The sequence below is a fragment of the Carcharhinus amblyrhynchos genome, chromosome 14 (assembly GCF_965287045.1).
Source record: "Carcharhinus amblyrhynchos chromosome 14, sCarAmb.v2.hapA, whole genome shotgun sequence".
Taxonomy (NCBI): domain Eukaryota; kingdom Metazoa; phylum Chordata; class Chondrichthyes; order Carcharhiniformes; family Carcharhinidae; genus Carcharhinus; species Carcharhinus amblyrhynchos.
The window spans coordinates 25,307,779-25,323,798 of NC_137337.1; the positions used below are offsets into that span (position 1 = coordinate 25,307,779).

At 39.6% G+C, this 16,020-nt stretch overlaps 2 protein-coding genes across 4 annotated transcripts in view; one reads left to right on the forward strand and one right to left on the reverse strand.

Annotated features, from left to right (window-relative positions):
- fancm (FA complementation group M) overlaps positions 1-11,403 on the forward strand; it is a 118,764-nt gene extending 107,361 nt beyond the window's left edge. For 2 of the 3 annotated variants that reach the window (XM_080202466.1, XM_080202467.1), the window contains exons 18-23: positions 589-742; positions 2,752-2,855; positions 3,895-4,527; positions 6,971-7,328; positions 9,626-9,917; positions 11,259-11,403. In XM_080202466.1, the coding sequence (XP_080058592.1) occupies positions 589-742; positions 2,752-2,855; positions 3,895-4,527; positions 6,971-7,328; positions 9,626-9,917; positions 11,259-11,385 (1,668 nt within the window). In that variant the 3' untranslated portion in view covers positions 11,386-11,403. Of the gene's footprint in view, positions 1-588; positions 743-2,751; positions 2,856-3,894; positions 4,528-5,558; positions 6,305-6,970; positions 7,329-9,625; positions 9,918-11,258 lie in introns of those variants that run through there. The other variant, XR_013888548.1, reaches the window with a different exon arrangement.
- A 357-nt stretch (positions 11,404-11,760) lies between these two features.
- tpp1 (tripeptidyl peptidase I) overlaps positions 11,761-16,020 on the reverse strand; it is a 32,438-nt gene continuing 28,178 nt past the window's right edge. The window contains exons 13-14 of the mRNA XM_080202470.1: positions 14,545-14,682; positions 11,761-12,286 (exon numbers count right to left, since the gene is read on the reverse strand). Of these exons, the coding sequence (XP_080058596.1) occupies positions 12,131-12,286; positions 14,545-14,682 (294 nt within the window). The 3' untranslated portion in view covers positions 11,761-12,130. The remainder of the gene's footprint in view (positions 12,287-14,544; positions 14,683-16,020) is intronic.

Genomic DNA, 16,020 nt, shown 5'->3' on the forward strand with positions numbered 1-16,020 from the left:
CATAACAATAAGAAAATGGTATTTATATGTCACTTTTTATATCCTCAAAATATCCCAAAGTGTTTCACAGCTGTGAGTTGCTTTTTAAGTGTAAGCAATGGCAACAGCCAATCTATGCCAGAAAGCGCCAAAAGGATTCATGCCCAGTTAAATTCTGTGACTGGCCAAGACAACAAGAATACTTCCCTACACTTGAAATCTTTTACATCCACCTGCTTAAGCAGGTCGGGCCTCACTTTAAAACCTCATCCAAAAGAAGGCGCCTCTAACAATGCAGCATGTCTTCGGTACTGTATTGTGACATCAGCTAGAATATATTCTCAACCCTTTCAAGTAAAGAGATAATGTGCTGTCTTTTTTCTGCATATTTACACACATTGGAAGAATTTAATATTGTACAATTCACACACTGATTTATGCTATGCCTCAAATTATTAAACCCCTATACTGGTATTCTTATAAGGAATACCCAATCTGCTATCATAACTTTTCTATTACTTGGCGTGAATATGCAAGTTTGAAATGGCAAAGGATTGCTGTTTGAAATTAATTGTTAATTAGTGGTAGTTTTGTTGTTTTTCCTGTTAGCGTGAGGCTCGACAGTTTCTTGATGAAGAGGCTGAACTTTCATCGGACGGAGCAGAAAATGTGTCCTCTGATGAGGATGATTCTGACAATGCCAACAATGATTCTATCCAAGGTTTCATCAATGATGCATCCCAATCTTCGCAAGTTATAAGTGGTAATTTTCTGCAACAATTTAAAATCTGATATTAAGGCCTCATTAGTTAAAGTTTACAGTTCTGTCCCTATTAGCTGGAACTTTTGCTTCTCAAAAGTAAATTAGAAAATTGAGGTACTGAAAGCTCAGTGACTTCCAGAGAATAGCTGAGCCAAACAAGCCAGAAAGATTTGAGTTAGCTGATCTCATATGCTGTTAGGAACTCTCCAGTTACTTCAGCTTAATGTGGACATGATCAGAGTTAGCTTTGATGCCTGAGGCAAATAGCTTTACATGAATATTAGACATTTAAATGCAAATTACTCCAATGTGCCACACATTTATGGAGCCACACTGTGGAAAATAGTCAATGCATTTGGAGCAGAAGAGAGGGAAGAAAATTGGCATAAAAACAAATAAATAAGTTAATGCTACCTGTTTAAATTTAACCTTTATTTTGATTTATTGTGCTTTATTTTAAGAAAACAGGATGAGTACCCAATAAATTAAAGTCGATGGATTTGCATAGAAAACTTGAGCTTTTAGCAAGAATAGAGACACTTGGGAAAAGCATCAAAAGCTGCTTTCATTCTACCTTTTTCTTTATAAAAGTAAGTGCCCTCATTAAGAGAGGGTAAACATAGAAATGTGAAAAATAGATGCAGGAGTAGGCCCTTTGAGCCTGCTTTGCCTTTCATTTTAATCATGGCTGATCATCAGATTCAATATCCTGATCTGGCCTTCCACACGTATCCCTGATCCTTGGCTCTTTTTAGCCCTAAGAGCTATATCTAATTTCTTCTTGAAATCACACAATGTTTGGGCCTCAACTACTTAGTGTTAGTGAATTCCACTCATTCATCACGGTCTGGGTGAAGAAATTTCTCCTCAACTCAGTCCTAAAAGGACCTTACCCTCAGTGATCCCTAGGTCTGGGCTCCCCCACGATTGCGAACATTCTTTCTGAATCTACGCTGTCTAATCCTGTTGGAATTTTATAAATTTCTGCGAGATCTCCTCTCATTCTTCTAAACTCCAATGAATACAATCCTAAATGAATTAACTGACCTGCCATCCCAGGAATGAGCGTGGTAAACCTTCACTGTAATCCCCCTATAGCAAGGACATCCTTCCTCAGTTAAAGACATCAAAACTGCACGCAATACTCCAGGTGTGGCCTCACCAACGCCCTGCACAATTGCTAACTTTTCAAAAGGGAATGAAGTATATCCTTGAAGGAGCAATTTGCAGGACGTTGAAAGAAGAGCAGGGGAGGAATACTACTTGAATAGGATTTTCAAAGAAGCAGGTACATGTACGAAGAACCGAATTGACACCTGTGCTGTTTTTTTTTATGATTCCATTTTACACTTTCTTAAGATGGGGGGATTGAAGACTTTAAATAAATCATTATTAAATATTCAATACTAATGATTTTAGTATTTGGGACCATGAGCATGTTACCCTTGAAATGCCACCGACAATATTAATAATGTTGTGCTCTAAAGTTTGATTACTGTCTGGATTATTGAGAGAGAATGGGAAGCTGTCTATTTTTTTTTCTCAGTAATCAAACCATTGGCAATATTTGAAAATGTTACTTCTGAATGTGATTTTGTCCATGGCTGATTTATTTTTGGAGAAAAGCATTTGCATTTAAATTATATTGTACAGTCTCTCCTTCATTTGTGGCTTAGCATCTGTTGTATCATTATCTACAAGCAAAGTGGACCTAGTCTGACATGACTATTGACCATTCGGATTCATATTAGATTGTCTGGTTACTTGGGCAAAACCAGCTACTTCTCGAATTAGCACTAGATCACAAGATCAGGTTCGGCTGGGAACAACTGATCTTCCATTATGTTACTGTTAGTTTGCATCTTTGCTTTGACAATCAAGACATTTGTATTTTCTTATCCATATAGCTATTAAAATAATAGTATTATTTTACATGTTGGTGCTTATCTGAAGGCCATTACCACCTTGATATCACAAAACCTAATGAGCTGTGTGTAATTTCCCTTCAGATGGTGATATGCAAGAGATTTATCTGAAGTCTGTCCGTAGTCCTAATATTTACAATAAAAGAAAAATGGTCTTTAGCAGAAATGAAATGACCATCTTTTCACAGGTAAGATCTATCTGTTTAGATATTGTTGGGAGTTCGGTTGGTGGAATATTAATAATAGAATGGAAGTTGCATCCTACCTGACTGGTGTGAAGACATTTGTTCAACACACTTTTTTTTTAAAGAGAGGGGGAAGCTCAACACATTCTGCTCAGAAGAGAGAAATGTTTTTGGATATTAAGATGATGTTTGGGAATCGAGTCGGAGAGGAAGTCTTGAGCAGGAGGGTGGATCCTGTTAGAAGGGGGGCCAGAGTTGAGGTTGAACAATGGGGCCCAATTCCCTTTCTGGTCCATGGTAATCTTCAGAATGTTAGTAGTGGGGGATTCAGTGATGCTAGTGTCATTGAATGTCAAGGGAAGATGGTTGGATTCTCTCATATTGGAGATGGTCATTGCCTGATGTTTTGTACTAGGTATGACTCTAACCAGTGGAAAGTTTCCCCTTGATTCCAGTATTTCTAGGGCTCCTTGATGCCATACTTGGTCAAATGTTACCTTGATGTCAAAGACAGTCACTTTCACCTCTCCTCTTGAGAACAATTTGTCCATGTTCGGACCAAGTCAGGAGCTGAGTAGCCCTGGAGGAACCCAAACTTAGCGTCTGTGAATAGGTTATTTCTGAGTAAGTGCTGCTTTTTAGCACTGTCGACAATATGGATAAAAATAGATTAGAAATAAGGCCTACTAATTTTAGGACATTCAGAAGGGATGGAAGGGCATCTGATTTCTGCAGTACAACATGAAGGGACACGGTATTGGGCAGACTAGTATATGGCTAAAGCTTTAGTAAGAACATCAGGATTTTGGTTCCTCAAGCAGTGAGGCACTTTTTGAGTAAAAGTCACCAATACTGACTCCACCAAAAGAAATGTTGGAAACGTTTTGGCAGACAGATGAAATGGCCAGCCGTGTTTAAACTAGATATTGTTCGGGAGTGAGAGGGCACTTGAATTGACTGGAGCAAACAGTAAGGCTTCTCAATGCAAAGATATGAATGTTTTATTTCCCTGGTGATTATTGGTGATGTTGTTTATTGATAGATTCCCGAACAGGATGAAACCTATATGGAAGACAGCTTTTGTGTTCGGGAAGAAGATGAAGAAGCAGATAATCAAACTGAATTGAATGATGACCTGATTGTTAATTTTGATCTGTTTAATGATACTCCCATTGGCAAAAGCAAACAGCGTGCAACACGGAACAGGACAAGAGCAAAAATTGCAGAAATGGAGAATGCTAAAGGTAACTTGACCAAAAAGAAGAAAGGCAGCCGCATCATTTTATTGAATGATTCCAGTGAAGATGAACAAAATGTAAAACAGTTGCCAATAAAGCATCTAGTACAAAAAAGCAAGCATAAACAGACTGCAAAAGAGCAAAGTGCGTGTTCTCCAGACTCAACCCTCGGAGGTGACTCTTTTAAGAAATCCTTGTCAAAATTAACTGTGCAACAATTAGCATGTGTAGAAAAGGGAAAACCTTCAGATCCTTGCTCCCAGGACAGAAGCTTGGCCACGCGGTTGAATCTCCAGGCTTCAGTGTCTGAAACATTGGATTTTCAAATAGAGCAAAATCATTCAAGGAGGTGTACTTCAACTCTTGTCTCAGAAACTGCACAGAGCTCAATGCAAGACCAGGTAGAAAGTGAACCCCAAAGGGGAAAAAGTCACTCTGTAAGTATTCATTAAGTGTACTGTATTTTATTGTATGTTATGCAGCCAATACTTCTGTGTCAGCAAGTAAAATAGATTGCAATATTGTAACTGGTTTAAAATATGTTGCATATTCACAGGACCTAATAATTTCTCTGCACTTCTAGTGTCCAAAAGAGAAAAAGCCAAACATTAAGAAGGTTTAAGAACCTGGTTCTATGATGTGTTAACACCTGTAGTACCTCATGAAGCTGAGATAATAATTGATTTTAAACTGTGCTTTCTTGCATTTTGGCATCTTGTAATTTTCAAAATTGTCAATTTTGTTTTCCTCCACGTCATTGTTGAATTATCTGGGATTGTTCCCTGGGATGAAAAGCTACTGTGATTTTTTTAGTTATACAGAAACTTTAACAAAACTCTACATGAGGTATAATCCAGGATTATGAAAGCACTATCTCAGACCCTATCTTAGGGGAGACTGGGTCAAACAAGTCATTGCGTCAATTGTCAACTCTGTTTTTCTCACTGCAATACTGCACCTCATCCATAGCAAATTATCCTGAAGTGTGGGGTTAATCTACAGAATAGACAGAAATCATAGAATCCCTACAGTGTAGAAGAAGCCCATTTAGCCCATCGAGTCTGCACAGACTCTCTGAAAGAGCATTTTACCGAGGCCCATCCTGTGCCCTATTCTTGTAACCCCACATGTTTACTCTGCTAATTCCCCAAATCCCGTACACATCTTGGGACACTTGAGGTACAATTTAGCATGACCAATCCCCTTAAAATGTGCATCTTTGGACTGGGGAGGAAACTCATCCAGACATGAGGAGAACATGCAAACTTCATACAGTCACCCAAGGCTGGAATTGAATCTAGAGCCAAAGTCAGTCCAACCTCAATCATTGAGCTTCAGTATGCCAGTGATTCTTGCTTGTGTTCATTCAGAGCTGTGCTCTAGGTCATTGTTAACTCCTTCTCTAAAGTATATGAGAAAATAGACCTTTCACTAAACATTTGGAAAACTAAGGTCCTCTTTCAATCAGCTTCCAGAGGACATGTGGACCATTCTCCATATTTTGGGAGCCTGTTTTCTATGAAGGCAGACATAGATATTGCAATTCATCATTGGCTGAGTTGGCACGCTGGAGATAATGACTAGCTGAGGTAAAGCGTATTTAAGGACCAGGATTGATCCCTGTGCTCCTGTATGAAACTTGGACATCCTGCAACAGGCACCTCTAAGCATTGGGGAAGTACTGCCAACGGTGTCTTTGCAATTCCCTCCAAATCTGGTGGCAGGAAAGGTGTTCCAACAGCTGCATCCTCTCCCAAGCCAACATGCCCAGCATCAAGGAGCTAGTCACCAAATCCAACTCTGCTGGGCAGTGTACATCATTTGTATGCCTGACACCAGACTTCAAAAGCGGTTTAGTCATGGGAGGAGATCTTCAGCACAGTGGGAATGTTTGGGGTTGTCCTCAAAGCATCCTTGAAAAGATTAAACATCCTTGCTGACTTTCGACAGTCCCTGGCTTGCAGCCAATGAAAATGGAGATTCATTCAGGAAGGCTGTGACTTTGACTTTTTTGGGAGCGTGCAGAGGCGAGGTTGAGTTGCTGGATAGAGTGCACAAACCTCTGCAAACACCTCATCTTCCCCTCGAAGCATCGCCTACCTCACATGTGGCATCTACAGATCACACATTGGACTCATCAGCCATCAAACATGTGCGAGCCCAAGGAAAAGATACTAAAGGACAATTACCATTTAAAAACAAATTAATAATTTGGTAAGCCATTGTTGCTGTCTTATATCTTCAAATTGTTTGACTAAAGAAACTGAATGCTGTGACAAAAATTTTTGCAAAAGTTTCAATTTCAGAGCTGTAAAACAGACAATTTTACCCTTGAGGAGGACATGAAATTGATTGATGTTTCCAAAATGATAGCATTTACTTTATTGCGTTTAATAATGTGGCATGTTAGGATTTTATCCCTTATTCACTCTTGCATATGCTTTTAACCAATATTCAGGGTTTTGTGAAAAGAGGATATTTTCTCTGTTTAGGTAGACTTGTGCTTTAATCACACATTGAACATTACAACAGCTGTCGAGGAAACAGACGTTACTCTGTTCCTCATTTCATACGAGACTCATGGAACTGGTTTTCCAGACACAAATAAGGCAGACCCATAATGAAGCCAGTACTTGAATACTATTTGTGAATACTCTGGAGATGAATTCAAGTTTTAAATCCTGTGCAATAATGCGTTTGTGGATTTACTTATCAAACGTAGATTAGTTTTAAAAGTCGGGATCTGCCAGTGATTTACTGCAATATACCTGGAGGAGAAATGAGAAATAACTATAGGTGTCTTTTAGATTTAGTGAGCATTTAGATTTTAAGTGGCTTTTAAATATGTTGGTAATAAAATGGATACATTTCCTATTGCAGGTGGAAATTTCCACATTTTCAAGACCAACTGAGACTCTGTGTAAAGACAATCTGATCGGTGTCCATCAAGCTGTACCTTGTGGAACAGTTCCACTGAAGGTTCTTGTGGACAGTCGAGAAATCTCCTCTGGACCATACCTGGTCTCTTGCCTTCGCATTAAACATGGCATTAAGGCTGAGATTTGTTGTCTCAATGGGTGTGATTATATAGTGAGCAACCGGATGGCTGTAGAAAGGAAATTCTTATCGGAGTTTGCCAACAGTGTAAACCGAAGTAAGCTCGTAACCCGTATTCAGCACCTTCAGGCCATGTTTGAGCGTTTATGCATTATTGTGGAGAAAGACGGGATGAAACCAGGTGAGTGGTTTGTTAGTGTCTGATTCACAGAATCATTATGCTTCCGTTTTCATGAGACTTTCATCAACCTTTTCCAAGATTTGTAAATGACCTGTCAGCCAGAATGATGAGAGCATCAAAAATTTTTAGATGTGGAAAGTATCACTACTTCCCATCCCTTCCTTGATTTTTCCGCATCCAATACTGGTGATAGATTGTCTATTAATATTCTTTACAAGCCCACCAACTCCCATTGCTACGTCAACTAGACTTCCTCGCATCCTATCTCCTGAAAGGACTTAATTCTCTTCTAGTTTCCCTGCCTCTGTCGCATCTGTTCCGATGATGCTACCTTCCACAATGGTGCTTCTGACATGTCTTTCTTTTTCTGAGCTGAGGTCTGCCCCATGATTGCAGTTGACAACCTACAATTGTGTCTGACCCATCTCCAGCACTTTGCCTTCACCCCTTCCTCTCCATCCCAGAATCATGATGGGGTTCCCCTTGTCTTCACTTTCATCCTACCAACCTCTGCATTCAAAAGATCATCGTCTCCTGGTGATAATGCAGTGTGATGCCCTGCCAGACACAGTTTCCCTTCACCTCTGGTAACAGTATTCCATAGTGACCGTTCCCTCCCGACAGCCTTGGCTGCTTATCTATCATCAACGCTACATCCCCTTTCCGCAACACCTTCCCATGCAATCAAGAGATGGAACACCTTCCCCTTTACCTCCTGCCTCCTCACTGTCCAATGCCCTAAAGACTTCTAGGTGAAGTGCAAGTGAATTGCTGCTTTGTTTAGTCTACTGTATTTGCTTCTCCCAATGCAATCTCATGCACACTGGGGAGACTAAATGCAATCTGGGTGATTGCTTTGTAGAACATCTTCACTCAGTCCACATGATCCTGACCTACCTGTCGCTTGCCATTTCAGTTCACCATCTTGCTCTCAGACCCACATTTCTGTCCCTGACTTGCGACAATGTTCCAGTGAAGCCTGAGGCAAAGTGAAGGAACTTCATCTTCTGATTGGACAGTCTTCTGGAGTTAACCTGGAGTTCAACAGCTTCAGACCAGCAACTCTGTCCTCTGTTCTGATATCCCCCCCGCCCCCCCCAAACAAGGCTCATTCTATAGCTTAAATAAGCAAGTTGCTGCTGGAATCTGCAGCAAAAACAGAGGATGCTGGAAAAAGTCAGCAAATCTGGCAGCACCTGGAAAAAAATAGAAAACAGTTAATGCTTAAAATCCTTTCAAAGAGCGAAAAGGACTCGAGACATTAACTCTGCTTTCTCTTCTTATGGATGCTGCCAGCCCTGTTGAGTTTTTCTAGTATGTTCCATTCTGTAGCTTATTATGTTTTGCTGTTGGCGTTGACCCTTGTTCTGCAATGATCACCTTTTGACTCTGACCTTTATGCCACTATTAACATCTGTCTTAGTCTTTAACACTATTATTACCGCTCCCTTTTGTCTTCTATGACATCTCTCATCTCTCCTGAGCTTCTACCTATCCCTGACCACCTATTTTGCTCCATCCCCTCTCTTCTACAGTATGAATCCCGTCACATGACCAGCTCTCTTCTGTTCTGAAGGAGAGTCATGCGTACTCAAAATATTAACACTGCTTTTTCCAGACCTGATGAGTTTTTCCAGCATTTTCTGTTTTTATGCCAAGTTGAATCTTGTTTGAGAATGATGCATGTTTATTAGGTACCCTTTTCATAAATCCCTGGTTCAGAAATGTAAGAGGTTGGTTGTTAAAATGCCCCTCAACAAGTAGAGAACATTGAATAGAGCATTAAAGGCTGTAGTATAGCAGAACAAACGGTTTTTATCTGCTGAGATTTAGTCTTCGTTTTCCTTCGCTCCCCATGATGTAGTTTAATTTGGTACAACTTGTGGCAAAAGCCTGCATACCATCAGTAAATGGCATTTTTTTGTGTATTACAAGTCTCCCATTCTCACTGCTTCCTGCTATTATTGCTATAGATACTGTGTTCTTTCTGAAGTGCTGAAGCTGCCACACTTGTGTTATCTGTCAGGCAGCATGGTCGGTGCGAGTTTGGAGGGCCGAAGGGCCTGTTCTTGTGCTGTAATTTCTTTGTACTTTTATATCCAGATATGTTTGGTTTGGCTATAATGATGCAAATTATGTTACCACAAAAGATCAAAAGGATGTAATTCTAAAGTTGGCATAACACAAAATATGAAGATAAAAGTTCTTCTCAATCTTAATTTTCAAGACTAATAGTTCTATTTTTTATCTGAGACAAAAGCAAATTGTGCCTAAGTCTGTATTTCAATAAACTGCAGGAGATACATCCAAGATATTCCAGAGAACCAGGTACTATGATGCATTGCTATCGTCTTTGACCGTTGCTGGAATCCGGATCTTGTTCAGCTCTAGTCAGGAGGAAACGGCTGGCCTGATTGCTGAACTTGCCCGTGTTGAAGAAAGAAAGAATGCTGCTATCAGTGTCCCAGTTGAGGTTCATGGTCTCCAGCAACAGATTTTACAGTTCTACCTCAGCATTCCTGACGTAAGCTTTATAACAGCTTTAAATCTGTGTCATCGGTTCAACACAGTGAAAGTAGCAGCCAACAGGTAATTCTCTTTCCTGATTTTGGATTATATTGTGCTTTGTCGCATTGATACTTGTAGATTGGCATAGAAAGAGTCAAAGAATTACCAATGAAAAAATGGCAGAAAAATTAGATGATTACTTGGCTTCAGCATTTACCATGGGCCAGGTGAACATGAGATAACGACATCTAAAATAAAGAGGTAATTTATTAAATAAAGTCATCAAACTTGGAGAATAAAACCCTGTGATGGGGTGGATTATGTTCGCGCATTTTAAAAGAATCTAGGGGAGAGTAGAGGCACTGCTATACGTTTAATAATTTGTTGGAGATATAGTGCCAGTGGTGGAGTTAGACCTCTATTTAAGAAGTGAGATTGAAGATCTCTAATGAATTATAGGCCAGTCAGTTGTAGAAAAATTAATCAACTCTCCATTAAAGGAGAGAATAGAAGAACATCTAGAAATTAAGATGTAATAATGAAATGTGCACATGGATCTCAAGGAAGTATTCCTTGACCAACCTCACTGAAAAATATATAATGGAGATTGTTAATGAGGTTAATGTGATAGTTGTCATTTTAAATTTTCAAAGGCCTTCAATAGTCACCACATAATAGTCTAATGAACAAGAGAATGCAGAGGACAGGGAGCAGAATGGAGTCAAGCCAGGAAGTAAAGAGTGGTTGTTCAGAAAGACAGATGGAAAGACGTTCCACAAGGATCAGGACAGGGACCACTACAGTTCACAATTTATATTAATGGTTAATAAATTGGAATCAAACACATGATTTCTAAAGCTGTGGATCGCACTAGATTAGGGGAGAATAATTAATACTGAGGAGGATTATAACAAATCATAAAATACAAACAAATTTGCAGAATGAGCATGTAATTGGTAAATAAATTTCAACATAGATAAATAGGAGTTAGCACATAAAGGAAGTTGCACATTACTAAAGCTGATATAACATCAGTTGCTTTTAACCTAGGATGCTTCAGCTATTTATGTATTGATTTAATTTGATTCAATTCTGAACATCTTTCCATACTAATGCAAATTAGTATGCAGGTTAGAGAGTGTTAACTTTTTCAGATCAAATAGTTTCTCTCGCCACAGATATTGCCTGAATTGAGTATTCTCACCTTTCTATGTCTCCCCCATCTCTCCTGGTGCTCAAAGCTTTAATAACAAAATAGAGCATAAGAAATTAAGGATGCCAAAATTTATTTTAATATTTATTAGTTGATCAAAGATTTTAATATCCTTTTTAAGTATCATCAGTGCTGTACAATATTGCATATGTGATTCCAGTATTGATGTGGATCTTCATGGTTAAGTTTATTATTTTCCTTTACTCTAGTTCAGTGGCTGAAATAGCATCTCGAGGAAAGGTTGCTGACCAACGAGCTGAAGAGATCTACCGCTATCTTCATTATGTATTTGATCCACAAATGGTGCCTGAGCGGAGCCGGAAACACAGCTTGTAGATATGTTTGATGTGGGCATCCTTAATGCACTTTATTTCTATACTGCTCAATGAATGATGTACAAATTATGTAAATAAAATCTTCAACAGTATTTTCAGCACGTTCAAGTGTTACCATACTTCGCACCCTGCCAAATGTTTAAAGTTCACACCCTGCCAAATGTTTAAAGTTCAGCTGTAATCTATTGCATAGACTTTATAAGTTTAAAGCACTTGGACTGATCATCAGACAACTGGTTACGGAATCCATTAGGTTAAGAGTACAAAAGAGAAAACACTGGAAAATCTCAGCAGGTCTGGCAGCATCTGTAAGGAGAGAAAAGAGCTGATGTTTAGAGTCCAAATGACCACTTTGTCAAAAACTTTTCAAAAGGGTCATTTGGACTCTAAACATTAGCTCTTCTCTTACAGATGTTGCTAAACCTACTGAGATTTTCCAGCAGCTGCAGTAATTTATTTTTATCCAGGTTAAAAGTACATTCTACATCTTCACTCAGGAATTAAGGTTTGTTTGTGTTATTTAACTTTTTAAAAAATGAATTAAATATTCTTACATTAACTGTCTCAATTTGAGCAGTAATTTGGACAAATCGTAAATGACATTAAGCAGCATTGGAAAACTCCATTAATTTTGATCGCAGACTCCTTATGCAAAAAACCCAAATTGCTATTTTGATAAATTTAAAAAATAGACCCCCTTACTTGCAAAAAATATCATGGGAGGAAAATAACATTCAGATTGCAGGTCATGGATCATCAACTTTGCCTATAAGAAGTGCCTTGAGTAGCTCTGGATAGTTAGGTGTCCCCCATCCTGTCACAGGATCCCAAGATGGAGAAGCACAGAATCCTCGTCCTTCAGTTTTTTCATCCAGGCAACCTAAATGACATCCTTCTGTTACCTATGGGTTGAAGAGAAAATATGGCTTAGCAATGTAACCAGAAGATCTACTTTAGGTTTAACCAGGGGACACATCTAAAATAGACTGCAATGAGGAGGAATTTCTTCACTTAAAAGAATAGGGAATCTTTAGAAATCCCCAGAGGATTGTACAGGCTCAATCATTCAGCATGTTCAAGACAGCAATTGCTAGATTTCTGGATACCATTAATGGGCAGCACAATGGTTAGCACTGCTGCCTCACAGCACCAGGGCCCTGGATTCGATTCCCAGTTTGGGTCACTAGCTGTGCAGAGTTTGAATGTTCTTTGTGTCTGTGTAGGTTTCCTCCCACAGTGTGAAAGACATGCTGGTTAGGTGTATCGGCCTTGCTAAATTCTCCCTCAGTGTATAGAACAGGGTGCTGGAGTGTGGCAACTAGGGGATTTTCACAATAACTTCATTGCAGTGAGAACGTAAGCCTACTATGACATAAATGAAACTTAAACCAGTGATACAGATATGGGAATATTGAGAAAGAATGGAGTCGAGGTGGATGATCAGCTAAGATCTGTTTGAATGGCAGCGCATGCACAACATGCCAAATGACCCCAATCCTATTTCCCAGGTTCTGCACTTTCAGAAGGACCACATTGTAGTTCTTTTCTCTAGCCATCAAGGAGTAGACTCTGCACATTATCTCTGATGTGGAGATACCAGAGTAAGCATAGCAATAGTCTCACAACACCAGCTTAAAGTGTAATAGCTTTATTTGGTAGCATGAGCTTTTGGAGTGCTGCTCCTTCATCACTCACCTGATAAACGGGCAGCGCTCCAAAAGCTCGTGCTACCAAATGAACTGGTGGTGCTTTAACCTGGTGCTGTGAGACTAATTACTATTATCTGAGACAAAGAGTGGGATTTTCCAGTATGCTTGCCTCAAGGCCAGAAAATCCTGCCTGAGGTCAACAAACCTTTGCATGGTATGTCACCACCCACTCCAATTCCCATGGCAGGCTGGATGGAAAATTCCACCCACTGTGCTTTGTCAATGCAAGGCCTTTCACCAGTCTATTGGAATTTGACCAATTCACAATAATACAAAGCAATGAGAAACTCAGTGTTTTAATATTCTCAGCTGTATCATTCTAAACACATTATTCATTGCATAGCAAAGGAAACCTTTTTCTGCTTACTGGGTCACATTTTTGATTGTACATGATGTTAATCACAGTTCAGAATTTTTATTTGAAGAGGAACCTAATCAGAATCCAGGGAGTCCTCTGACGCTCCTGAAAATCACCACTCAGTAAACCTATGGCATTTGTGCTTTTCAGGTGACAAATGTTTGAAGGAAGCCCCTATATACAAGTTGAAATACTGCACCACACATGTGCAGTGAATTAACTTAAAAGCATTAAAGAAATACGATAGGTAATGATTTTTTTAAAAAATTACATAGATCTTGGTAATTTTAGAATTGGCCAGGTGCTATCTAGTAGCAGAAACTGGCCAGTGGAGAAAGCTGTGTGAATCCTGCCACTAAATGGAACCTGCGAGCTTCTGTTCAGAACTATTGCCAACAGCAGAGCAACTGTAAATGGGCCCTGGCAAAATATAGAAGATGGAAACAGGAGTAGGCCATTAATTTTGATCACCACTGATCATCATCATTCAATATCCTGATCCCACCTCTCTTACCCCCCCCCTTCCCCCACTACACATATTTGACGTGCATTTTAGCAGCCATTATATGTCGTTTCTCTAGCTGCGGACTAACTAGTGTTTTATACCATTCTGACATAACCTCTGCTCTTATATTCTGATTTGGACAATAAAAGGAAAAGATCCCATGTGTCTCATTAACTACTTTTTCTACCTGGCCTGCTATCCTCAGGTATTTATGGGCAATGCACTCCAAGGTCATTCTGTTCCTCTACACTTCTCAGCATTCTATCATTTATTTTATATTCCCTTGTCTTGTCTGCCCTCTACAATGGTGGATTTCTCCAGATTGGATTGCCACTTTTCTGCGCCCCCCACTCCGATCAGTTCACTGATATCTTCCTGCAGTCTACATTCTTCTGCCTCATCATTAATCTTGCAGTCAATTTTTCTATCATCTGCAAACTTCATAATCATATCTGTGACATTTATGTTAGTGATATACACCACAAAAAGCCACTACACTGCCTTGTGGAACCCATGATACATTTAAACATAAGAAAGCATCAGGCAATAAACAGCAGCAATTCAGGATCAATGGTTTTGTTTTCTTACATCAAAGAATGCGCCAGATGTGCCATTTCCCTGAAAACTGTAAAGCAATGGGTTTACAAAGCCAAGAGCAGGAAGACCTTTCTGGAACCGGCGATCATTTATGAGGGCCAAGATCCCACCAAAGACTGGGGTTGAGGCCTGCAGAAAAAAACAAAAATTGCTCAATTCCATCAGGTAAGAAAACAAAAATCTCACTTTCAGCAAATTAATTCATTTTCAAGTTCTTTACCCATAATTAAAATTCACCAATAGGAATTATGATCACACTTCAATGTGATGGTCCTATCTGTGGACAAACTGAATTGGATTTCAGCTGAGACAGCGCTGCCCAAACCTTTCCCACTGTGATTCCATTTTGATGCTTCAAAATTGGTCTAACCCTGGATAGTAACATTCAATACTTAATTATTAAAACTTGCACATAGAGATAAACATACAATCCATCATTTGCATACGAAAATCTGGGTTTTTGAAATATTTTGCTACGATGAAATATTGTTACAACCGCAGCAGATGTAACTGCTGGGCTGGCTGGATCCGACAGTCAGGTTTGTCTCACTGAGCATAAACCTTTTCTCATTACAGTGAAAATGAGGAAGAGCTACTGACCCCAAAAGCACAGAACTCTAGTAACATCCTTGGAATTTTAAAAATTAAAAGATTAAAAAAAACTTAAGTGCACAAGATTAAAGTTAAAATGGTCTTAAAACCAACAACCAGTGGATTAGATCGAAGCTCTGCAGTCTTGCCACTTCCAATTAAGCAACTCACTAGAGGAAAAGAGCTCCACAGATATCCTCATCCTCAAGGATGGAGGAGCCGCGTACGTCACTACATAATACAAGGTTGAAGCATCCGCAACAATCTTCAGCCAGATGCACCAAGTGGATGATCCATCTCGACCTTCTCTGGAGGTCCCCAGCATCACAGATGTCAGTCTCCAGCCAACTGATTCACTCCATGTGATATCAAGAAACACTGATTGCACTGGATACTGTACAAAGTCTGACAACACCAGGTTTAAGTCCAACTGATTTATTTGACAGTAAGCTCACAAGCTTTCGGGGTTTGTCCCTTCGTCAGGTGAATGGTAGAGTTCTGGCCTCAGACAGCATATAGAGCACAGACAGTTTACAGATTACTGATTAGAATGCAAATCTTTACACCTAACCTGCTGTTCAAGTCCTAAAGTGGCCAACAATGTGAGTGGAAGGAGCACTGACCACAAGTTAAAGAGATGTGTATTGTCTCCAGACAGTAGAGGAAGTGAGGTTTTGCAAACTCAGGCAAGTCACGGGGGTTACAAACCTCCATGTGGGTTTGCAAAACCTCACTTACTGTACTGTCTGGAGACAATACACATCTCTTTAACCAGTGATCAGTGCTCCTTCCACTCACATTGTCAGCCACTTTGGGACTTGAACAGCAGGTTAGGTGTAAAGATTCGCATTCTAATCAGTAATCTGTAAACTGTGC